At 40.3% G+C, this 26,197-nt stretch overlaps 1 protein-coding gene across 1 annotated transcript in view; it reads right to left on the bottom strand.

Moving 5' to 3' along the window:
• Positions 1-26,197, bottom strand: part of lmnb1 (lamin B1) — a 103,529-nt gene that overhangs the window by 15,598 nt on the left and 61,734 nt on the right. Inside the window, exons 4-5 of the mRNA XM_049604049.1 lie at positions 24,854-25,024; positions 3,517-3,642 (exon numbers count right to left, since the gene is read on the bottom strand). Of these exons, the coding sequence (XP_049460006.1) occupies positions 3,517-3,642; positions 24,854-25,024 (297 nt within the window). The remainder of the gene's footprint in view (positions 1-3,516; positions 3,643-24,853; positions 25,025-26,197) is intronic.

Raw genomic sequence — 26,197 nt, 5'->3', positions numbered from 1 at the left:
TCTCCTCAAGTGTCCAAGTGAGGATTAGAATGTGCAGTTAAGGTAATCGGGTCGAAATTAATATATATTTTTAAACGCTTGAACATCCACTAATTACTAAAAGTGTATGTCATCCAAGAAAGGCAATAAAACGGTCAAAGTTGTCTTATTAAAATTTAAGCTGGGTTGATGGATTCATGTCACCAACTCATGCATTAAGTAACATTACAAGTAAATGTTCAACTTTAAAAGTTGCCGGCAGTCGGCCTAGTGAATTGTTTTTTGTTTTTTTTTCAGGCTACAGTTCCTGCAAAAGGCAGCAAAACATCCTTTCATTTTAAAGTTGAAGTTACAGCACTGAACAAGAGTGATCGTTTACTATGACAAAGAAACGCACTACAGGGTTTCTAGCTCCACCTTTTAGATACCAGATCTGTGTGCTAAGCACCCCAACAGAGGGGTGACCAAACACGGGGATCTAAGAAATGGTTCCTTTGGGACCATCCACAACTTATCACAGAGGAAACACAAAAAATGCGTACCCAACTGAACTGAACCATACTGGACTCCTTGGGCGAAATGGGGCCTTTGATAAATTCAATAAAGTCATTGACTTACATGACTTAAGCCATTTGCTCGTCTAGGGAGCACAGGCCTTTGACAAATGTCCTCCTCCTTACACAGAAAATAAAATCACTACTCAGATGAAAATTCAACCCAAAGTGGAACTTTGCTGAATAAGCTACTGTGGTTGTTTTATTTGTTGGCTTAAGTAATTCTTTAATTTTTCATTTCATTTCAAATTTACTGTGTCAGTCAGTGTGACGCCCCTCCCACTGTCTGCAGTTGGCTGATATTTGGAGGGTCAGTACTAGGGCTGTCAAAATTGCTCAAAAATGACGTTCAAATATTCCTTCTAAAAATAACTCATAGATTGAACCATTCGAAAAAAATTTTTTTCGCATTATGTCCACAAGAGGGCAAACTAATAAAAGGAAACATACTTGTAAATGTATTAATACAAGGAAACATAACTACCTGTAGGTATTTTTATTTCAACATAAACGTCTTTGAAAACATTTACATACCTACACATTAAAACACATAAAACAATTATCTCTAACGTACCGCCCATGTTAACCGATTGTGTCATCCACGCCGGCTGCGCCGTGCCGCGCAGCTCCGTTTCCGCGGCTGGTCTATTTTCTGCACGAGCCGCGAGCGAATGTGTCAAGCCGGGGGGTGACGGAGACAACTGCTGGGAGCAGAACCTCTTGTCGACCAGCAGCACTTCCGCGGGCGGTGTGGCCCTGGCGTTTATGCAGTGCGTTCAGTGCAGCGGCCCAGGCCAACGCACACTCGCAAAGAGGACAGCTGCGGTGTTTTTTTTTCTCCACAATTGAATATCAATTTTCACATTCGAAGGTCCATTTTTTTTTTTTTCAAATTCAAATTTAAATTCGAATTTAGAATATTCGTTGACAGCCCTAGTCAGTATCTTGATGAAGCTCACCTGGGCCTCCCAGGCTATAAAAGCTGCCTCATGTTTTCACCTGCTCTCCCCCTTCCTGCAGCAAACATCCACCTGGCATCATTGCTTTTGCTTTGTACCTTCAACACCTTCACACCTTCATCGCTGACTTTGCTGACCCAGACACTCCATTGGCTATTTAAGTTAGCCTTACTTTATTAAATTCTGCTTGTTTTAACTAAATCTTTTGTGTGGTCTCCCTACTTGTCACATTCATTAAGCCAGTTTGTGTCAAATGGGATCAGATCCGTTCCTAAAGGCTAAATCTTGCCTTAATGTAACACAGTGGGCTTGATTTGTTATACATAATCAATCTGGTTTGTGACACTTGTGGTTTGTAAATGCTAAACTGAGGTTAAGCACTTTTCAGGAGTACAGTTTAAAGTGTTTTTGGTATTAGCATTCTGGTTGAGATTTTTGGGAGTATCACAAAAGGATTTTCGTTTGTTTAGTTATCTTTGTGTAGTTCATTTGTGTGAACAATGAAAGGTAGCATCATTTGTCCCCCTTTGTTTGATTGTAAGCCCATGTTTTAGGAGTTTGGAAAAAGTACTGGTGTGTATATGGTGCATATAGCCACATTAGTTTGAAGGAGCCATGCACCCCCCCTGTAGGCATAAGTGGAGCAGGAGATCAACCAGTTTGTTGTTTCCACTTAGTGTGGCGGAGAATGTGGTTGAAGACAATGTCTTGGGAGCACTTCCCTGGTTTCCTGAGGATCGCCACTTTCTGGTTGCCTTATGGGTTCCGGTAGAATCAGTGCATAAGTACCCACCACCAGTATTTGTCCAAAGTGTGTTTGTGTGATGGCTAGTCCAGACACTTGGTAGTCTTCAAGTCAGAAGTGGGAAATGTTATTTCTCTTCATGTTGTATTGTTTCAAAGTTCAATGTTTTGTGTTCCAGATGTCAAAATGGAACCTTGATCTTAAGCCCTCTGAGTCAAACTGTGATTTGTGATATTGGGCTTTATAAATAAAATTGATTGACTGACTGAAAAGGCGGGGTGACGCCCCTCCCACTGTCTGCAGTTGGCTGATATGGGAGGGTCATTACCTTGATCAAGCTCACCTGTGCCTTCAAGGCTAAAAAAGCTGCCTCAGGTTTTCACCTGGTCTCTCCCTTCCTGCAGCAGACATCCACCTGGCATCATTGCTTTTGTTTTGCATTTTCAATACCTCCACAGCATGCCTGGCACACACCCATGCACAGCTTTCATTAATGATTTTGCTGATATACACACTCCAGTGGTTCTTCAAGTTAACCTTACTTTAATAAATTCTGCTTAGATTTTTTTGAACTTAATCTTTTGTGTGGTCTCCTTGCTTGTGACACTCCTTGAGCCAGTTTGTGGCAGTCAGTCATTGAGGCAACAGTAAGTTAGATCCAGACATGTGAAAAATGATTTTGAGCGATGGGGATTGATCCAACAAAAACTGAACAAAGGTGAGTGTAACACAGACTTTAGATATGCTTAAAAACCAGGCCAAACTGTTTATATACAGACAATTTAGATGGGGGTTGAGGCATAGCTGTCTGAATGGCAGCATAGTCAGTACTTAAAATGTTTAGGAAGCCCAGTTAAACCCGTGGTAGTCTTTTATTGTGACGTCAGAATGCCATGACGAGAACAATTAATCTAACTGCAGCTGCAACCTTGAGAGGAGAGTCTGAGAAACAGAATGAATCAGCTGCACTTGAAAACATATTTGGTTATGCTCCATGAATGTGTGATTTACGGTCTGCTTTAATAAAGATATTTGATGTTTTATTTAGAGAAAAGACAAAGATAATAGTATCTGGTAACTTTCTGTAAAGGATCAATCTGACAAATCTGTTTCTTATCTTCACAATCTTTACCAAATAGGTGTTGAAAAAGGTAAGACATCAGATTTATCATTTTGATTTTACAGTGTTTTATCAAATATGACTACTTAGGACACCAATTTTATTAATAAACAAACCAAAAAAAAAAAAAAAAGTTGATGAGTAAAATAAAATGTTAACCTCCTTCTGCATTCCTGCCAGCTGGGCGGTGAGGCTCTCGATTCTCGTGGTGGATTCTCTGAGCTCCTCTCGGGCCATGTTGGCAGATGCTCCGTTCATCTCAGACAACCTACGCAGGTCCTCCAGCTGAGAGACAAACACACACAGATGGTTAAAGAGTCAACAACATCATCAGTTTCCTTCTCATTACACCCCGAAAGAGGAACTGAGCTGGGTCAGTCACTTCCTGACATGCAGGAAGTTAGTAACATGCTGTTTGGTATCTTGGCTTTCTACATGTGTTACTTGCAGTTTCACTTGATTGCAAGATAAAAAAAGACAAAAAAACATTGTCGCTTATTTAACCCTCTGTTGCCAAATATGCTAAATGTTAGGATGGGCTACTATTTCAATTTTCAATCAAACAGGACCCTGATGTTCTTAACAGTTGATGTTGAGCTGGCTAAATTTCCACTTTACCAAATTAATGGTCAATCAGGCTTAAGAGAAAACCATAAACAAGGTAGAAATGATGATAACCACAGGATATGTAAAATAACAATCTACGGTGAATAACTTTCACCGCATTAACTTTTACACTTTGTTTCAAAGTTAATGAAAACAACAAACGTGTCTAACCTGACTGCACTTTCACTTCAAACTGGAGCCAAACCATAGTACAAAACCGCAACATGTGCGAAATCAAGCTACAAAATAATACTTGCGCCAACACAAACAAGTGTTTTAGTCTGCAAATATTGTCCACCTCGATGTTAAACTTGCTTCTTTTTGCTGACCATCCACACACCGCTCTCCCTCCTTCACATACGTCTGGGCATTGTCTCTCTGCTGAACTTGACTCTTTTCCCTACCCTCAAAATCCTTTCTGATTGGCTCAGAGTACATCACAAATTGAAAATACATTGGCTCGTTACCAGAACCCCCAAAATTGACAACAAACAAAGGATCATGGGAAATGTAGTTCTTTCATTAAATTAACTCATATGTGGCCCGTTCTTTTTTCGGCCAATCAGCTCAACCACATGGCTACTTATACAGCCAGCCGCTCCTGCATAAGGAACTGCTACTTCTGGAAGCTGCATGTGTTTTCATCATTGAATGAAGATGGACCAGGAAAAATGCATTGCAGAAGAGCTAAATCGTGGCTGCTAAAGCGCAAAAAGCGCTGCTAGCATTCCACTGAGTCAGAGTCAAACCAGTCTTCTGCTCCGCGAGGATTTAAACACTTCGTCAGTATTTCTGGACCTTTTATAATGTCTCTGCTCTCCATCATTCTGCTGAGAACTACGGTAACGGTACGTGTTTGTGCGTTTCGGTGAACGTTAACTCGTTTGTTGACGATTAGCAAGCTAGCTTAACCGTTAGATTCTGAGGGAAATATCTGCTCGGGGTTCATTAATTAATTAATCTACTACTTTTAAGATTTTATTTGCCTTAAAGTCTGTACGTTGGCCGGATGGTGGATGGCTGATCTCGTGTCGTTGACCGGCGGATTTTAAGCTTTTTGGGACACCTGTGTGACTGGTGCCGACACAGCCACACCAAACTACTTCAGCGTTTTGCTAACTCTTAGCAATATACTAGTTTTTTCTCCATTCTACAACCAGATCGACCACAACAATACTGCCCGCCTGAGAGGGAAAGACTCTGTGAACACTTCGGCCACCCCAGAACCCATTTTTACACCTTCTGTGCTGTTTTCTGGAGACTGGACTGACTGCAGCTGTGGACAGCGGACACCCATTCATCTCAACAGGCCCAGTGCTTGGTCCCGCGCCGGTAAGTCCCGCTTTCTACTGGATTGAAACCACCCTGACCCAAGACCTACGTTTAAAATTCTAACTGTTTAATGTGTGTACTTTGACCGGATGGCCCATCGTGTATACTTGCTCGGCGGATTTTTGAGTTTTAGGGCATTTACTGTGGATTAAACGTATGTACGCACACACAGAGGAACACAAAACACATGTTTGTATACAGAATAGTACACCCCCAATGATCAACTTTATTCAGGGGCTTTAGTACACCCCCAATGATCAACTTTATTCAGGGGCTTTTTGTAACAAACGCATTTCCATTTCAGTAAAGTACATTCTGATTCTGATCAGTCCACTAAAATACTTAAGGAAAAGAACACTACATCAACATTAACTACATTGTTCAAACTACTACAATAGTTTCTGCCCTGCAGGCTAACAGATACCAGATGTCACTGAGAGCTAGACCAGTAGGGGGTAGGGCTTTTCTACATGAGATGCAAATGAGCAGCATTGTGTTACTTGGCACCTGAGAATTCAGAATTGTTCAGGCTGGATTTCTCAGTAAAGTAGTTTGAGGAGTGCCTGCATTCAAATGGCCCCTTCAAATATTTTCAGATTTCCATGTGTTAGACATCGTTGGAAAGCTTAGAAACTACACTTTCAGAATCTGTAAATAACTCAAAATGCCTCTCGGGAGACTTGTTCCTGGTTTTTCCATGGCTGGTCACATATGTTAAAGAAACACACTCCTTTACATTGTCCCCTTTCATTTACCAGAATTTTAGGGGTCCCTACACTTGCTTGTGTATTATGTAGAGGATTATTTACATTACATTTAAGTAGTCTATAAGCATACTACAGAAACTAGAGGTTGACTGATAGTGGATTTTTAAAGGCCAATATTGTAACAGTAGTTTTTGAACAAGAATTAACATGTATTATAACCAATACATGGGCGATTCTCATGTATTGAGCTCTTTAGCAGAAACATTTCCGGATGATTTACGTTATTGTTCACTGGGGCATGGTAAATATGCTATGTTCTTTCAACACTGGATACTGTTGTTAATGTGGTAACTGGCTAACTAGCATTAAATGGTCTTCTGGTTTCCTTTTTGAATGGCAATTACAGAGGACTGCCGTCTACTGGTGTGGAATGTTATTTCCTCTCACACAGGTGCAGAATGTATGTGCTGGTTGGCCATCAGCTGTAGTCTTTCTTGTGTTTTCATGTGCAACTTTTTGGCCGAGACACAAGTGACATGAGCCAACACAATAGTCGGCTTTCATTGCCACTAGTGTTTTTGAGGTCGGCTTTGTGTGTCTGGGCCTCAAGAGAAAGCATATAAATGTTATGTAATAATTTATTATTGTGTCAGTATTATAAGCAGTTGGGCCTTAACAGAAAGCATACAAATGTAATTTAATAATCTATTATTGTGTCAGTTTCTAAGCAGTTGGACCATCTGTATTTTCCTCATGATGTGATTGCTGCTAAATAATATAATCTGATCTCGTCTTAGGTTTGTTAGTTCTTTCATTTTCATATTTTGTGGGATCACATAAAAAGGCCCAATGCATATGGACTGCAAATCTGTGCTCAGAAAGATGTTGTATAACACTGTGAGCAGAAGATTCTCAGATGGAATCTCCACTGCAAACCAACTAAAGAGCTTTTAAAAATGATAAGTTAGTGAATGCATTGAAGCTTCCACTGTAATTGCATTCTAGATACCAGTTGGCAGAAGTGCATCTGAACAAAAGAGAATAAATGTGTATTATGAATACGGAGCAGTATTTTAAGTTGAAGACCTTTTTTTCATTGAGCAAAACATTTATTTTTTGATGAGGAAAACTACGATGAAATGTATGTTTTGTTTTCGCTGAGAAGACAAGATGGGCTAAAGTGTTTGTGGTGGGAGCTCAGAGTCCAGTATACACAGACTCTGGGAGAGGACTTGATACATGTTGCAGATTTAGAAAGCATTCAGGCTGAAGTTACTTTACATTTCTTAACAGTGAGATCGATAAGTCTGAGTTTAGAGTGAACCAAGGAACAAAAAGTCTATTTGGAAATAACCAATCATTCTAGAATTATTGGGGTGGTTTTGTAGGGGAGCGCATTTGCATAGGAAAAACAATAATAATCAAAGCTGACAAATGACTGCAGCCTTAGTCAGTTACGGACCTCACCAATGCTCTTGCAGCTGAATAGGAGCAAAATCGCTGCAGCCAGGAGTGCTAGTTTTAACGCCGAGAGTTTTGGCAGTGTACCAACTGTTGTGTATCAGCTGCAGCATGCTAGTCATCTAAACAGTTAGTCAGGATAGTAAAGCTCAACCATTTGTGTCAAACTGTATGTCGACAGTGTTCAGCTGAATCTGAGTATGTCTTTAGATACTAGGACTGTAAACTCCTGGTCGGTTGGTAAATTGGTTGGATGATATGCTCTTGTCCGACCAATTTCTCACTGGTTGGACAGTGTAACTGCTGGCGTTACTTCGATAAGGCCGTGTGTACAACAAAGTGTTTTTTTCCAGCTTAAAACAGCAGTAGTTGTTGTTCAGCACTTGTATTTATTGCTTTGTGGGTTTTTTCCTACTGATGCCCCCTGTTTGCACTATCCCTCTGCAGTACTCCAGTTGAGGGGGGATGGCGTCCCCCTTGAAATAAAAACGGTCAAAATCATCCCCCTTCCAAAACTGCCATCCTCCCTTTCCATCCCTTGTGTCACTTCTTGAATGAATGTGGTATTACTGCTATTTCAACATTTAGTTTTACCTTTGGTTTCACGCATATCGAGTAAAATACTGTGGGCGAGGGCACACATGCAAAGATATTTTTATATCGTATCTCAGCGAGCTGCGCCGTGGATGTTATGCCTGTGCTCTATAGAGGGTGCCCGAACATCGCATAGTACGTCCAAATTCACTCTTGTTCTTCTCTATGGAATTTCTCTGCAACTGTGCGTCGTAGTGAGAAGGCACTCATATCACGTGAAACAGCGGAACCGCAGCTTTCCTACAAAAAAATGATAACATTACACTAAAATGATGTATAACAAAGCTTTCATACAGCTTTGCACACACATTACTCTTGGATGGTTTACTCACGAATGCAGGGTCGCACAGAAATGCCACGCATATCACATGAAAGCGCAGGACCAGAGCTAACCAATGATACCACACACATCATTGTGCTGTGATCTCATCACACTATATATACAGATTAAATGTCTACAAAATAAAAACCTGACAAATTTCTTTACAATCCATGATAAAAATCTTGTTATCAGTCACTTCATATAGTGAGGAATAATATTATTACTATTTTTCTATTATCTTAGACGTAAATATTGCATGTTTCTTTCAAATAAAACACATTTTTGACTTGTGAATGAGTCAATGGAATTTCTTGCAATAAAATACTGGCTATCATGTCCACCTGGCACAAACCACATGTTTTGGACAACTGTGAAGTGACAGAATGTCCCAGCATCATGGTTTTTACATTGCCAGATTCCAGAGAGTCTCCCCTCTTCATATATGGCAGAATATGTCAACTTCCGACTTGCTATGGTGAGATACATGTGAAAATGTAAGAATTTAGTAACACGGATTTGTTTTTTTCATTGATATAAAAATTAATATAAAATACAGGCACATAGAAGGACGTGTGGTGATGGCAAATCTGGATAGCCCAGATTGTCCTGACCCCCCCCCCCCCCCCAAAAAACAAGATATAGCATGTGTATGTAGCCTTTATAATGACTGTGATATGAGCTTAAAAAGTAAAGGCAGGAAAAATACCACAAAAAGGCCTAGGGCCCAAAGGGTTAAACAGTGATATTAAAAGGAAGGTGAGAAATTATTTTCAACCCCAAAACTATTTCATCTTCAGTGGGTTTTTTTTTTAAATCCACACTTGAATGTTGGGCATTTTCAAGAAAATATGTAGTTTTCTTAAACATCAACTGGAAGAGTAATGTCATGTGCTTGCATAAGATTTCTGCTCAGACATTCTAACAAAACCATAATGAGCTTGTTTTCTTCGCAGAGGATAACTATGGCCAGCAAGCAAGGGCAAGAAATATTGAGAACAAAAAGCATGACTATGAAAATCTCTGTAAACTTTTATGAGATAGGGGAAAGTGGGGTAGGCGCCATAGAATTGGTCCTATGTATTTCGTGTTATTTGTATTTTTAATATATTTTTATATTTTAAGTTTCAATTTGCACTCCATGCCCTGAAGTTGGGAATTTTAACCTACAATATTTGTATTTGTATCAATAAAGATCAACATTTTCCCCAATTTCATTTTCATTTTTTTTCATGAAAGAGTTCTTGTTTAATTTATATGATTTAATTAATCACAATTAAAAATTACCCTTAGATACCAGTTTTGATCATATACCACTAACTGCTTTTTTTTTGAAAAATACACTATAATTCAATATTCTAAAAGCAAAATTGACTTTGATTATTATTAGTATCATCGGTTGACCAAAGTAGAAGAATAAATGATTTTGCACTTGTCCTGTGCATTTGACCCTAACTATGTAAGAGCAGTGGTGCTATGGCAGACCCTCTGCGCTGTCATCAGCACAAATTATGATTTTTTTTAATTTATTTATTTATTTTTTTTTTACAACTTGAGTACTGTCCCTCTGCTGCTGTGATGTTGCAAATTTACCTGTTGTGGAAAGGATTATCTTATCTTATTCTATCCTCTGTGATGGTTGGTCTTTGTAGTATTTGTCCCACCCCTTCTTCACTGTGACTGGACAGCTGGTGACATTGACAAGTGCAGCATTTTAGTTTCAACTCTCATTGTTAATTGTAAAAACAGATACATAAACACTTAAGACATTTGGTGTTGGATTTATCATTATGAATTTATTATATTATATTATATTATTATTAATTCCTTTTTTTATTTATTTCAGTCTCCAAAAAGACACAGCAGTCCAAGGCTGGATTACAAAGCTTCTGAACAGGAGAGGATCATACCGAGGCTAGGGTTTGGTGATAATACGGTAATAAGGTATCCCGCGGTATCTAAAAATAGCAACGGTATCAGTTTCATTATCATCATTAAAAAAATGTGCTGTGCATATAGGCCTATAGGGGCCTGATATAATAGTAAATATAATTTATTTAATGCCTAAATAATGAGTCCAGCACCTATGTATGTGTTGTTGAGTTTTCAATTTAATACTATTACAATTTAAAACTAATAGTCGGCTATTATGTTTCTCTTATAACTGCCCTTAACTGTTGTCGGGAGATGACATTTGATAAAGTTTTTGGATGTGACGTTGTCACGTGACAGCTCAGATGTGAGAAAGAGAAGAAAAGATGGCAAGCCGCGCATCAAGTGAGTTGGTTCCAAAAATACACAACTTCACAACTTCTGCAGGCAGCAGCAGGTCCAGTGGCCATCAGAGTGGAGGAGGGAGAAGCGCAACCTGAACCACACAAAAATAGATGACTCTGGGCAGTCTCCTTCAAAGAAAAGCCAATGCGGTGGCAGGTCCGGTCGGCACCATACAGGAGTGAGCAGGAGCAGAGATTTCCTCTGATGTCGAGGGTTGCCCGAAAGTACAGTACAGGCCAAAAGTTTGGACACACCTTCTCATTCAATGCGTTTTCTTTATTTTCATGACTATTTACATTGTAGATTCTCACTGAAGGCATTAAAACTATGAATGAACACATGTGGAGTTATGTACTTAACAAAAAAAGGTGAAATAACTGAAAACATGTTTTATATTCTAGTTTCTTCAAAATAGCCACCCTTTGCCCTGATTACTGCTTTGCACACTCTTGGCATTCTCTCAATGAGCTTCAAGAGGTAGTCACCTGAAATGGTTTCCACTTCACAGGTGTGCCTTATCAGGGTTAATTAGTGGAATTTCTTGCTTTATTAATGGGGTTGGGACCATCAGTTGTGTTGTGCAGAAGTCAGGTTAATACACAGCCGATAGCCCTATTGGACAACTGTTAAAATTCAGATTATGGCAAGAACCAATCAGCTAACTAAAGAAAAACGAGTGGCCATCATTACTTTAAGAAATGAAGGTCAGTCAGTCCGGAAAATTGCAAAAACTTTAAATGTGTCCCCAAGTGGAGTCGCAAAAAACATCAAGCGCTACAACGAAACTGGCACACATGAGGACCGACCCAGGAAAGGAAGACCAAGAGTCACCTCTGCTTCTGAGGATAAGTTCATCCGAGTCACCAGCCTCAGAAATCGCAAGTTAACAGCAGCTCAGATCAGAGACCAGATGAATGCCACACAGAGTTCTAGCAGCAGACCCATCTCTAGAACAACTGTTAAGAGGAGACTGCGCAAATCAGGCCTTCATGGTCAAATAGCTGCTAGGAAACCACTGCTAAGGAGAGGCGACAAGCAGAAGAGATTTGTTTGGGCCAAGAAACACAAGGAATGGACATTAGACCAGTGGAAATCTGTGCTTTGGTCTGATGAGTCCAAATTTGAGATCTTTGGTTCCAACCGCCGTGTCTTTGTGAGACGCAGAAAAGGTGAATGGATGGATTCCACATGCCTGGTTCCCACTGTGAAGCATGGAGGAGGAGGTGTGATGGTGTGGGGGTGTTTTGCTGGTGACACTGTTGGGGATTTATTCAAAATTGAAGGCACACTGAACCAGCATGGCTACCACAGCATCCTGCAGCGACATGCCATCCCATCCGGTTTATGCGTTTAGTTGGACGATCATTTATTTTTCAACAGGACAATGACCCCAAACACACCTCCAGGCTGTGTAAGGGCTATTTGACCAAGAAGGAGAGTGATGGAGTGCTGCGGCAGATGACCTGGCCTCCACAGTCACCGGACCTGAACCCAATCGAGATGGTTTGGGGTGAGCTGGACCGCAGAGTGAAGGCAAAGGGGCCAACAAGTGCTAAACACCTCTGGGAACTCCTTCAAGACTGTTGGAAAACCATTTCAGGTGACTACCTCTTGAAGCTCATGGAGAGAATGCCAAGAGTGTGCAAAGCAGTAATCAGAGCAAAGGGTGGCTATTTTGAAGAAACTAGAATATAAAACATGTTTTCAGTTATTTCACCTTTTTTTGTTAAGTACATATCTCCACATGTGTTCATTCATAGTTTTGATGCCTTCAGTGAGAATCTACAATGTAAATAGTCATGAAAATAAAGAAAACGCATTGAATGAGAAGGTGTGTCCAAACTTTTGGCCTGTACTGTACTTGTGCCACAAGCAGTCCATCAGAGCGGGTGTTCAGCACCGCGGCCAAAATTGTCAATCCACTACATGCCCTGCTCCAGCCAGAAAAAGTAAACATGTAAAACCTGAATAGTTTTGAAGCATATGATGCTGCTATAGTTATCATTATAGTTTGTTTTTATTTCATTTTGAGGAGTAGTCTGTTCTGACTAGGGCTGTAGTCAACCAAAGAAATTCTTGGTCGACTAAAGTACATAATCTTCAACTAATCGATTAGTCGTGGGAAAAAAAATCTGCACGTTATTTTTTACTTCTGCGATGGTGTGTCTGTGTCACTCTGCAGTTATACCTCCAAAACACTAATTGGCGGTGGAGGACTGTGTTTAAGTGCTGTAAAGTTTAGTTGATTCAAAACACACATTAAATATGGCTTAAAAGAGACAATTTCAAACACAAGTACACAAATTGGCTTCACTATAAATCGCAGAATTGACAGACAAACACTTGTCTTTATCTGGACACATTCCCCCCACTACTACAACATGCTATCGTTATTAGCACAAGCCTATGGCATTTTACATTGTATAAATTAGCCTAGCTTCTAGCGATCTTTTCCATCTCTCATATAAAACCAGGGACAACAGCAACACTAAACAAAGGTAATGTCACACAATTTAGCTCCATTACAGCTCACAAGATTCACCGACAAAACAACTGTCTTATACTAAACACTTTTTCCAAGCAAATACAACAGGCTAACGTTATTAGCACCAGCCTATGGCATTTTACATTGTATAAATTAGCCTAGCAACTAGCGATCTTTCCCTTGTCTCCCATGAAGCCAGGATGAATCCTCAAGTATAAATCCCTGAAGGACAGATCACACACAAGACTGAAAATGCTAATTTAGTGGAGGCTTACTGTCTTCATAAATTATTGTTTCTTATTTGTGAAATACAAGTGTGGCAGTATAAAGACCTGTGGGTGAGCCTGCTTAATTAGCAACACCACAGCCAACCACCAGAGGCGCACCCTCCTATAAAAGGGGTCGATTCCCCCCCCTGCCGGTTCTCTCTCGCTGCTCCTGACGGTGACGTCACTTCCAGGTCGGACCTTGGTGCTTGGACAGGTAACGCGATTTGTCTGCTCACCTGCTGTGTTCGGCTCATGTGGCAGGGAGCTAATGTTTGTGTGTCCTGCAGAGCGGCTGACTTGGGGCTTTCAGAGACTCCTGTGTGTGTGTGTGTGTCACCTAGATGGCCTGCTGCGGTGAGTTTCTCTCCCTCTCTGTAAACAGCTAATCATGACCGCGGCTAACAATTGCGTGATTGTAGGTGAATGCCGGTAGCTGCGCGATTCTCCCCCTCTACTCTGGTGTGTGTCATACCCAGCCGACCCGGCTAACCGGTATGTAGCCTCTTTTGACTCCAAATTGTATGCATGCGCAATTGTATAGGTGATAATAAATTTGTCGGGTCCTCAGATCCCAGCTGCCTAACAGTGTGTGAGCGACGTCAGCTGCCCAATAGTGCGCGAGTGACGTCGGCATCAGCTGATCGGGTGCGGCGTGTTTAAAGCGACATATCGCCACCAGCTACGGGGGACCGCTGCTGCTTTTTCTGTGCTTTTTCTGTGCTTTGTCTTACCGCTGCTTTTGACCGCTGCTTTGTTTGCAGCTCTGCTTTTCTTGCTGCTTCGTCCTTGCTTTGTGTTGCTTTTGGTGTTATGCTTTCTGTTTTAGCTGTTTTGTTTGCTCCTGTACCAAGGTTTTAATCACATTAATTTACCAATTTTAATGTAGTGATTGAATAGTGGGGTTAGATCCCTCTTCACATTTGTTTATTTCTTTTGTTTCTGTTCTCATTAGTTATTTAGTTTCTCTGCCTGTTTGCCTAATTTGTTATCTAATCTCTTTGGTTTTGATATTTTGTTTGGGCAGAGGGTTATTCTTTCAGTATTTGTCTTTATTTCTTTCATTTGTGGTTGGTAGTTTGTATGTAGTTTCTGATTTGTATATAAGTTTTGGATCTTTCTGTTCATTGAATTTTGTTGTGACCCCACTAATTTCCTTCTGTGTTCCTCTTTAGTTGCTGAGGTCCGGTGGTGGTGGTGACCTGGTGGCGGGGTTCCCCCCCTTCTCGTGTGCTGTGCTTCCCTGGGTTCTGGGTCTCCTCACTGAGTGTGTGCTGTGTGTGACTGTCACGTGTGCCTGGGTGTTTATATTTTTGGTTGGGGATCCTCCGCATCAGTCAGTAGCCCACGCACCCCGGTAAGCCTCAGCTTTAATTTAGTTTCCCCCGTTAATTTGTCTCTGTGTGAATGGTGTTCTCAGTGTTTTAAACTGTGTTTGTTAAAATAAAGAATATGTTCTTTTGAATGGAAACGTGTCTCCTCGCCTTTGAGTAAAACGAACTTGTGTGCCTTAAAGGTGAACTTGGTTTGAAACTACTTCCTGGGGCGAAACTCCCCAGGTGGCGTTGTTGGCAACAATATAGTTAGTGCATAATCTGACCAAAAACTCGTATATTGTTCCACCCCGTAACACCCCTCTCGCCACACAAGTAAACACAAGCTTCGTTTCCACTGAGGGAAATGTTGTCGGTATACAGAAACTGACAGGAGGTCAGGGTGGGCGAGTTCAACTTTTTGTCAACAACGGGGTTGTTTTGAAAACACCCCCATTTTCACAGGTAACTTAGCCTGTCCCCCCCGCCGCAGGAAATAATGGATTAATCCTGGAAAGCTATTGATGTAGCACTTTTCTCCTTATGAAAGTAACACAGCAATTATTCGACCAATGAGAATTTGGTCGGACTAGAGCATATCGACCAAATAAATCGACTAGTCAACCAGGAGACTAGAGCCCTAGTTCTGACAAACAAAACAGTTTGGACTTGGAGAGCATGAACTTTTCAAACTAAAAGTAGGCTCTAAAAATAAACCAACAAACAGTATTTCCCGTTGCTTCTCAGGATAGGATTGCCCATTTTCAGTTGCTGCTCCGGAGCAGGGTAAGTTCAGGGTTGAATCTGATCTTATAAAAAGCACCACCCCACTGGCCCATCAGCTGTTTGGAAAAAAATGACTCCCCTGACAGAAATGCAGCCCAGTCATGATGGGAAGTTTAATTCATTTGATTGATTTTGATTTGAAAGTTTATTTTGAACATTAAAAAAGAAAAGAAAGCAACAACAACAGACAATGAAAAGATTGTTCAGAAAGGAGTGGAAAGAAGTCAAAATGTCATCCCACCCCTTCATAAGAAAGAAACTAATAATTTGCGGACACTTAATAGCACCATTAATTAGTGCCAATGATTTTTTTTGTTGGAGGAAATGATCTCTGTTAAAGATAATGGGCCTAATTGACAGCTTTGCTGCTGGAAATGTGGAAAGTAGAAAGTAGCCTATCATGTCTACACTTCATGGTGTTTGAGGGATTTTCCTTTTTGTTTTTTAAAGAGGGAGACTAGGTATATTTTTGTGCAGCTGTTAATTTCTAACACAGCTCAATATCAGGATGATTTTATTCAGACTATCAATTTGGTGTTGATATGATTTAATTGTGGCGTCAGCTTTAAGCTTTATTGTAGCATATATAACGTTATGACAAAGAAGACCAATTTATCAGACGCAATGATGTTAGACGATAATTGTAATACACCCAATTCATCTGCGCAGCATCGATTTCATGGGATTCAAGGGTGTGATCAGTGTCAGATGTACAGGTACAGGTGTAACAACCAAAAACGTAATAACGGCCAATAATGTAATAACTACCAATAACGTAATAATTTTGGCCATTTTAAATGTAATAAAGCCAACAATGTAATAACTTGCCAATAATGTAATAAAACCTTTGAGCCAATAACGTAATAACTTTTTGCCAATAATGTAATAAGTTATTACATTATTGGCTGGTTATTATGTTATTGGCCTAGTATTTAAAAACCCTTTGAAAATGTAATAACTGGTGCTGATAATGTAATAATATTATATATGACTGTTATTTTTTTATTTTCACTGTCGAATATGTCTAGTTTATGCTCAGGTTGATGCCACACAATGACCACACAGTGACTTCAACACAATTGTGAAACATTTTAAGTTCTGCACTGCGTGCCTGTTTCTAATCTACATTGAGATGCAAACTTCTACCATGCTAATTATATGTTTGCAAATGGACTTGATGCTTAGTGTTATCTCCAGAACACTCATAGTCACTGAAGTTGCTAATTAAGTGGCAGCACAATTTTACCCATTCAAAATTCCCTTTCTCGGAGAAATGTTTTCTTTTGCAGCACACCCTACTGACCACTAGATGGCAAAGTCATGTCAAGATAACCAGTTGATGTGACTGGCAATTAGACTTTTTCTGCAGACTTGGGGAACTTCTTGCAGCATGTGGAAAGGTAAATAATTCTCAGATTTAGCAGCATTCTTAATTTAGTTGGAATCCCTCTTCATAAATGTATTAAGTGCAAGGGATATGTAAACATTGAGAGAGCATGACAACAGAAAAATTGCTAGCTAGCTAGCTAGCTAGCTAGTCATTTGTCTAGCTTTTCTGCAGTTGACACCTGAAGTCACTGACTAAGTCCAGTCTCCTTCATGTTGTACAGTAGGAGAGAGTGTGTATCCTTGCGCGCATTTAGTTATGTATTATCGAAAGTTATATCAGTAATAAGACGGCTATGTGAGACTAGGTTTATCCAACAAGTGGCAGTGTAGGAAAAGGAATTACAATGTTAGTGCTAAATCTGTTAAAATATTCTGATACAATGCCATGTGTGCATTCTTGTGTATGCTTATGGTTGTGTAGTTGTTCATGTAAAATTTGTGTATTGAAGATTAATTGAGAGTTTTATTCATGTCCATGTTTATGTGTAGTCTATATCGTACATTCAAAGATTCATATCACATTAGCTAAACCTGGTGTAAAAATGACACTGAAAGATTGAGTGGAAAAATATAGGCTACTAACCTAATGAGTTCATCAGCCTGCTTTACCATGAAATATTGACTTTGACAGTAGCTACACTGGGCCTGTGTCTTGCATAATTAATTTATAACATTAGTGTGTGGTATTGTATGTCAGGTCATATCATCATGTGCTTAGAGTGTAAAAGGGAATAACTTTGTTTTTAATATCATTTTAGGTATTTGACATATCTGGAAAAAATGAAAGTAATTCCAACAGTCTTCATCCTCCTCATCTGCATCAGCTTGGAATGCAGAGGACATGGACAGAGGCCAATGTCAGATGAGACCTACAATGTCATACTTAAGGCACTTAAGGGAGAATTTAAAGTCCCAGTAGCAGAGAGATCCAGGATCGAGCGTTCTGCACTCATTTGACTATGGCGGAACAGGGAACATTACGCTCTCAGTGAGGATGGTCAGTCACTTAGATTTGATGGAAAATTGGTACCCAGGAAATCATCGATCTCTGCAGTTGTAAATAAGGCTTTGGACAAAACAAAAGGCTCTGGTGTAAGAAAAGTAAACATACTCCTAAGGCAGCAGTACTCTGGGATCAGCCGAGCAAGTGTGAAAAACATTTTGGACCGATCAAGACGTTACCAACTTCACAAGGCAACATTCCGGAACAAAGCCATTCCAAAATCTATCAAAGCCAAAGCAGTTCAAGATCGACATCAGGTAGACCTTGTTGACATGGGTGAATGGAGGGTCAAGTATGGCCGGGTCACATATAGGTACATCCTGACTGTAATAGATGTGTTCAGTAGGTATGTATGGCTAAGACCACTGAAAAGTAAACACAGTGCAGAGATTTCTAGACACCTTGAAGACATTTACAATGAGCATGGTCCACCAATGAGCAAGTCTTACAGCATGACCAAGGGAAGGAGTTCAAAGGTGCTGTAAAAAAACTTATGGATTCCTTACAAGTGAAAATAATTCAGAGCTCTCCCTACCATCCTCAGAGCCAGGGTAAAGTGGAGAGAAGTCACCGTCTCCTGAGGAAGAAGATAATGTATGACCTGGTCCAATATCAAAAAGGAGGAGTTAACTGGGTTAAGCACTTGCCAATTTATGCAAAGGTAATGAATGAAGATCCAAAGGAGGTTTTGAGTTGGATGTCTCCTTTTCAGGTGTATTATGGAAGGCAAAGTCATGCATGGTCCAACCAGTTAATTTCTCAAGAAGTCCTTGAAGAACCCAGCCCACCAGGCAACAAAGCAATGCCCACCGAAAAGCAGAGACTTTTGTTCGAGCACAAACAAAATAGGATCAGGAAAAGAGCAAAAGAAGCAACCCAGCGTTGGATACGTCGACAGAACCAATCTGGGAGGTTTAAACCCTCTATATATAGACTACATGAGCATGTCTTGGTCAGGGTGAAGAGTGTCCATCACAGAGTCTCACAGAAACATTTTGTAATACCAGGTGTGATTGTGGCAATAAACCGTAAATTGCACAAATACAAGGTTGAGTTTCACATGCCAAATAGCCTCACTCCAACACGAAGGTGGTTCCAAGTTTCTGATGTGACTAGTGTGACAAGATTAGAAGAAAGCCAGCGCCAAAAGTTTCAGCCCAAAAAAGTGGACCTGAGAATACCTCTCTCACATGAGGACAGATTGGAGAATTTTGAATCATCAAACCTGAACATTCGCTTTGACCCAGTCCCTGATGGCAACTGCCAATTTGCTGCTATTTCTGATCAACTGGCCACCATTGGAATTTTCCGTTCTGCAGCAACATTGCGTGAAGAAATAGTGGCTAACTTAACATCACATCCATATGGAGTGGATGGGACACCCCTTTCAGAGTATGTTGAGGAGACATGGGCTGAATATTTACAGGGGATGGCACAACATGGCACATACGGAGACCATCTAACTCTTCAGAGAGCATCGCAGATATTTAACGTTCAGTTCCTTATTGTGTCGACTCTTGGTTTGGATGCCACCTCTGTAATATCACCATCTGGTGGTTACTTTGAAAACTTGCCTGTTTTGATTCTGGGACATTTTGCTGAGGGACAGGGGGAGCATTACGTTAGTTTAGATGGACATGTTCACCCATATATTCAGGCCATTCAGGAGGCAGAGTTGCAGAAAGTGCCCCAACCTAGTTCTCTGTCTGACACTGAACTTGGCTCACAGTCTGATGCCAACCCCCCCTCTATGTCTAACGAACCTGCCTGTATAGCTGATGAACCAGGCTTTCTGTCTCAAGGTGAACCTGTGTTTCAACATAATTCTGTTGATCAGTCTATGGCCCCTTTGGTTAACATGGTTGAGGATGCTGGAAATGAGCTGGGAGAGCAATACCTACCTCCAGAAGTCCTATCAAGAATTATTGAGTTTGCTCTAATCCAAGATATGTCCATGCTTGGTACATTCAATCAAGTCTCGCGCTCATTCCAGGCACTGTCGGCAGCATTTTATCCCAACCTCTATATAAGAGAAACACTTGAGGAGAGCCTAGAGCTGGACAAAGAAAATGACTTCACCATCAGTATTATGAAGCTATACAAGGCTGCTGGACGCAACAGTGGTCTCAGTGCACGGATAAGGGAGTTGTTTGGCAAACATAGCCAATGGATGAAAGCCTGGCTAATTCTAAGCTATCTGAGTTTTGGGCAGTACAAAGTTAAGGACATCTACTGGAAAAAGTAATGCCAGTTTTATGTTAATTTTTCCTCCTTCATCATCTGTCTTAAGTTTGTTTTGTTGTTGTTTTGTTTGTTAATTCATTTGACACCTCAACATCCAGAGAGAGAGAGAGAGAGAGAGAGAGAGAGAGAGAGAGAGCGCGCTAATGAAGAGGTTTGGAGTGGAAGTGAAAATCCTCCGTCAGCTTACATAGAGGTTCAATTGTTCTGCTCCAGTTGTCTCAGACCTGTTGTCTTTTATTAGATGGATATTAATTAATGTCACATATATCAACAATATAAACATATATTTTATAAAACAGCTCCAGTTCCTCACAGAGTCCAGATGTGATCTATAGGCTGTTATATCATAGAGTTGTAGTAAACCCTCTGTTAAACACCTGGATGACATCACAGGATCTTACAGGATCAAATATCATTTTTTTCTGATCAATATTAATAATGAGAGAGAGCAAGCAAGAGAGAGAGATAGAGAGAGAATCTAAATCTTAAATTTGTCCACTGTACTTATTTTAATTCAGTGAACTGCACAAAAACTGCAAAAAAGTGTATTATTCCCAAGAACTGCAGTCATATATAATATTATCACATTATCAGCACCAGTTATTACATTTTCAAAGGGTTTTTAAATACTAGGCCAATAACGTAATAACCAGTCAATAATGTAATAACTTATTACATTATTGGCAAAAAGTTATTACGTTATTGGCTCAAAGGTTTTATTACATTATTGGCAAGTTATTACATTATTGGCTTTATTACATTTAAAATGGCCAAAATTATTACGTTATTGGTAGTTATTACATTATTGGCCGTTATTACGTTTTTGGTTGCTACAACAGGTAATGTAGCTACTTGAACCAGCAGGGTTCAACGCTAAGGTTTTTTTTCCACTTGCCCGGTCGGGCAAGTTGATCAGAGATCTACTTGCTCAAAGTCAGTTTTTACTTGCCCTATAAAAATGGTTTAATTTAAGCGGCTATCAAATAACAAGGACTGCAGTTATTTTTATGTTATGTAATCTTTATTCACACTGTATTTATTAATTAAAACAACATATGTCATGTATTGTAGCTTAATTCCTACACAAAAATGACAGTGTCAGGGCTTAAAGTGAAAAATTTGTCAATCGTTCTCCGTCTATAATTTTGCACCCTACTTGAGCCATGCCCACCTCTATTTATTTTTCACCCCTCTCTCCAGTTCTGCTGTATTAACACCGGCTTTAATATATTTTGCTTCCATCTCTCTGCCCTGCTCTACTCTACTTCAATGCTACTTAACTCTCTCTCTACTCTACCAGTAGACTACCACATCCACCTGTTGCACAAAACGCACACAGCAGTGTTTCCCTTAGGATGGAGTTGTAGCAGCGGAGGTGAAGCACACGCATGAAAAATAATTTTCACATGCGTGAAACTTTTTTGTATGCTTGCAAAGCACAGCCTGCTGGGATGTTTCTATGTATCTACTGGCACCAGAAGGGCTCTTTAGGACTATGTACATACATGTGTGCACAGTAATGAGCAGGTGAAATGTCTGTCTAGCTTACATATGAGGTGTCTTAAGATTTAGGAACATACAATTTTATTGAATATAATAAATAGTGCTGCACGATTTGATAAAAATGTGCGATTGCGATTATGGTGGACAATACTGCGATTTGCGATTACGATTACAATTACAATAAAATGTAATAAATAAATGGTATCATGAGTCTTTTTTGCTTGATTCAATGTTTCCCCTACACTATATTAGGGGGGGAATGACCTGACATAGTTATTATTATGGACAGACAGTGTGTCAATGCCCATCAACAGACTGAGCACAGTCAAACATGCTGCTCACACAGCAGCGCAGCACATCTGCAGATGAAAATTAGCCTGTATGGCTAAATTTGGCACATTTACGTGACTTAAGTGATTATATTAATTAATGTGCACTGTCCCTTCTTAAATAAAATAAACATAAACACAAACTGTACACACAGCGGAGCAAGCCTGTGTTCAGTTCAGGCGTTGTCACGTAAATGACAAATTCCAGTACGCCATAGCACAACACAGGAGCATGTCAAGTGAGCCGAAACAGAGCAAAATTGCTCAATTTTTCATTTGTTATGGAGTCCATGATTTCCCTGTGACACTTACAAATGTTTGCATAACTGTGCTTGGATGCTGTTTTATGAGGCTCTAGCGGCTTTCAGTTGTCTCTTTGTCTTTAACGTTACACGGCTCAGCTTTCTCTCGCATGCACTCTTCCTACTTTTCTCTGTGCTGTGCTGTCTCAAGTGCTGATATAGATTGGTCGTGTTGCCGCGGGACGTGGCGACTTTAACTTTTACACTTACACAGCACGTCTTTCTGTTCAGCGTCGCCGTACCTGAATCCAAAGTATCGCCATGTAACAGACGTTTTTTTCGCCACCAACTCAGCCTGTTCTTGGTCGAGCTCATGCTCTTCTTCAGCGTCTGTGTTGGTCACTGCTGCACGCCGGCTGCACGCACCAGGATAGCTTGTGGGCGTGATGTCAACAAACTCCACACACTACAGGAGAGGCAGTCACGTTCACAGGCACACACGTTAACATTTATTTAGCCTACATTAAATCCTAACTCGCAGCCTTTATACGGTTATGTAATCGCACAGCCTGACATCGCGATTGCGATTGCGATTAGATTAATCGTGCAGCACAAATAATAAAGTAAAAAGTCACTTGACATGCTGCTGTTTTGTGCTATGACCTATTTAAGTGTTGGAAGTTGTTATTTACGTGACAATGCCTGAACGCAACACAAGCTCATCATGAGTGCCCTACTGAGCTGCTGTGCGAGCAGCGTGTTTGTGCGTAACAGCAGTCTGTTGGTGGTTATTTACACACTGTCCATTTCAATAACTTTGTCAGCTGACAAACTGCACCGGGCTCGGGGTCAGGTTTGGTCAGGAAAATGCGGCCTGAGCTGCTCTAGCGTGCTCACCTGTGTGTGTGGCGGAACTCCGCCGTGCGCCTGCATCAGAGCAGAAGAGCACGTTTTAAAATACATTTATTTTATCAATTAGTTATTAACTTTTACTATTTATAGCAACTTGCCCGATCGGGCAAGTGAGGTTGTTAGTTTACATGCCTGACCGCGAGTTTTACTTGCCCCGGGCAATCGGGCAATCCTTATTGTTGAGCCCTGACTAGTGATGAATAATTTAACCTACACAATTTTATATGCTACCTTGTTTTGTCTTGATTTTTCCCTGTCTCCTCCTCTATTTCTTCTTTCCTGACCCGTTTTTTTCCCTTCTCCATTATGTGATTTCATTGATGTTTTGACAAGGGAATTTCTTTGATAAGCTTTTAGTGGCTTCCGCTCCGGCACTTTTCTTTTATTAATCTTGTAAATTTTATACTGTCTGTGTTTAACATTATGTGCAAATAAATTAATCTAAACTAAAACTAAACATTATGCATCCCGTTATGTGTTGCCACGCATGTTTCCTCCTCCTGCAGCTGCCACGGTGTTGGCCTTTTCTGTAATGTTGCATTTCTCTTCCTCATATTTTAGTAGAATTAATCTCTGATCCTCACATGAGAAATAATGTTTTTTCCTCACATACGGCGCTCTATGAGGACGCTCAGTGACGCTGTGCTTCTCTCATGATTGTGATTGGTCCGCTGCGTGCGCGTTCACGGCTCTTGATAAAGCAACCCTGGGTTGAGTTACCGAGTTGATATCCAGCGTCGTGATACCGATTATCCTGATTACCATTGTTAGGGTTAGTCAACCCAGGATAGGTCTGGGTAACCCAGGAATGGTTGATCTCGCTTCGTTTATTTCATTCTGTTTGGTTGACGGCTGTATTTGTGTATTTGTTAATAAAAGTTGTTAATGTTGTACATGTTTAGTTATTTTTTCAGTATTCTTAGGCCTACATAATGCTTGCTATTCTGTTTCTGAACGGTATAGGCGCAAGCCGACATTTTGGCGACTCCCTCTGAGCCCTTCAAAGTGATTTTAATTAGTCACGGTAATACCGTATTCCCCGCGAAAATGTGGCGAAGGTTTAACGGTATCAAAATTTGGATACCGCCCAACTCTAACCGAGGCCTTGTTGGAGTAGCACGAAGGCTAATGTTAGCTACTGGGCTAAAAATAGTAAGTCTCTCTCTTGCATGCAGCATTACAGAGATATTTAACGTTGAAAACACTGTTGTATAGGACACCGTCAAACCCAGAGTTACCTTCTATAGTGTCCAGTATGTGGGATTTTTATCAACAGTCTTGTTCAACGCTTTGGTGGGGAGACAAATGCTTGCACGCATTTCAACTGGATGCTTGCAGCGATAGTGCGTTTTTTTTTATTTTCAGATAACATTACAGTGGACATCCTATTTTTTTTTTCACATGAGGTATTCCATTTGCCCAACCACTAAGTTAATAACTTGCCCTGGGCAAGTTATTTTGGTGGACACACAATGCCACCAGGTAGACTGCACTCTGTGCACTGTGGTGATTTAGTTATTCTGAAAATAAGGCACAGACCCAATCTACTGGTTTAAGAGTTGGTAGAATTTCAGTCAACCAAGATTTTCTTTGGTTGATTACAGCACTAGATTGTAAATCACTCCTCCTGTCCTGTATTTTTTATTTTAGTGAGCTCTTTCACAATGGATTATGTAATTGGGGAATATGTACCAAGACAGTGTATGTGCTGACAGTGTGTGTTAATACTTTGGCCGTGTAAGTGCTCTCCATGTTGTCCTTGTAGATCTTGATCTGCTCCTCATTCTGAGCCCTCATGTCAGCCAGGGCCTGACTCAGTTTGTATTCGTACTCCTCCTTCCGTCCAGAGTCCACCTCCACCAATCGGGTCTCGTACCGCTGCCGGGCCTCCTTCACTTCCTGTAGCACAGCAAACAGTCAGCAAGGATCAAGAATACCTTTATTTTCCCTGAGGGGCAATCTGTTGTTTAGTCAGAAGGAATCACACAACCAAACATTAAGGTAAAGTTTGTGCATGTGTGTGTTCGGACCTGTGTGTAATTGACAAACAGAGTGAAAAATTGAATTTCCCCTCGCGGATCAATAAGTATATATATATATATATATATATATATATATATATATATATATATATATATACATAAATATATATATATATATATATATATATATATAAAAAATAATAATAATAATAATAATAATAATGATACTAAGAAAATAAATTCTGCTGCACTTTCAGATTTTGGGATGATGTATGTACATTAGGGATGGGCAAACGATCAAAATTCATTATTCGATCATCAAAAAAAAAAAAGTAAAGTATTTCAAAAGAGAGAAAACGAGTGCAGTGCAGACTGTCGCCGCAAGACAGCGCAGCTGCCCCAGTTTTGAGCTTCAATCCCCCAGGCCAAAGAGGAAGAATGGCGTGCATGTGCAGTTCACCCCTGGGTGTTAACAACCGTTGCCAGCCAGGGGTTACAGGCTTCAGTTTTCAGCGAAACCTCCGTCTTTCAATGACAGTGTTCTCAGAGGCCTCAAGGGAAGCCGCCGAGGCTTTGGAGAGTGATGAGAGCCTCTGTCTGTTTATGATTTTTTGCCTGGCATAGGTCCGGCAGGGGGTCTCGTAGGCATGGTGGCTCACCCATCCCTAATGTACATAGTTGATATCCTTGGTTGGGCTATAAACTATATATGGTAATATATAGTAGGCATGTTGTTTCTTCAATCATGCTAATTAGTAGTTTTAACAACAAAGGCAAACAACAGGCAGAAGAGAAAACAGGGCATCTGTTTAGCCAACTGGAGTGATTAAAAAATTTGGTTTTGATAGTGATCGCCTTGAGAAATATATTTTCCATTCCAGTTCTAATGAATCTTTTAGATGATTAGTGAAAGTAACTGTGGTAGACCATATTTTTTTTATTTCTTATTTAACCTTTACTTCTCTTTTGATTCTCTGTTTTGTCAGCTTGTACACTCTTTATTGTGCTTATAATGTCTTCTTGTTGGTTCACTTTATTTTGTGTTTGGCTGTAATGGCTTTATTTTATTATAAAAACTTGAACCACACAA

The sequence above is a fragment of the Epinephelus fuscoguttatus genome, linkage group LG18 (genome assembly GCF_011397635.1).
Source record: "Epinephelus fuscoguttatus linkage group LG18, E.fuscoguttatus.final_Chr_v1".
Classification (NCBI taxonomy): Eukaryota; Metazoa; Chordata; class Actinopteri; order Perciformes; family Serranidae; genus Epinephelus; species Epinephelus fuscoguttatus.
The sequence above is the reverse complement of the archived record's forward strand: the minus strand, read 5'-3'. Positions and strand labels throughout refer to the sequence as shown.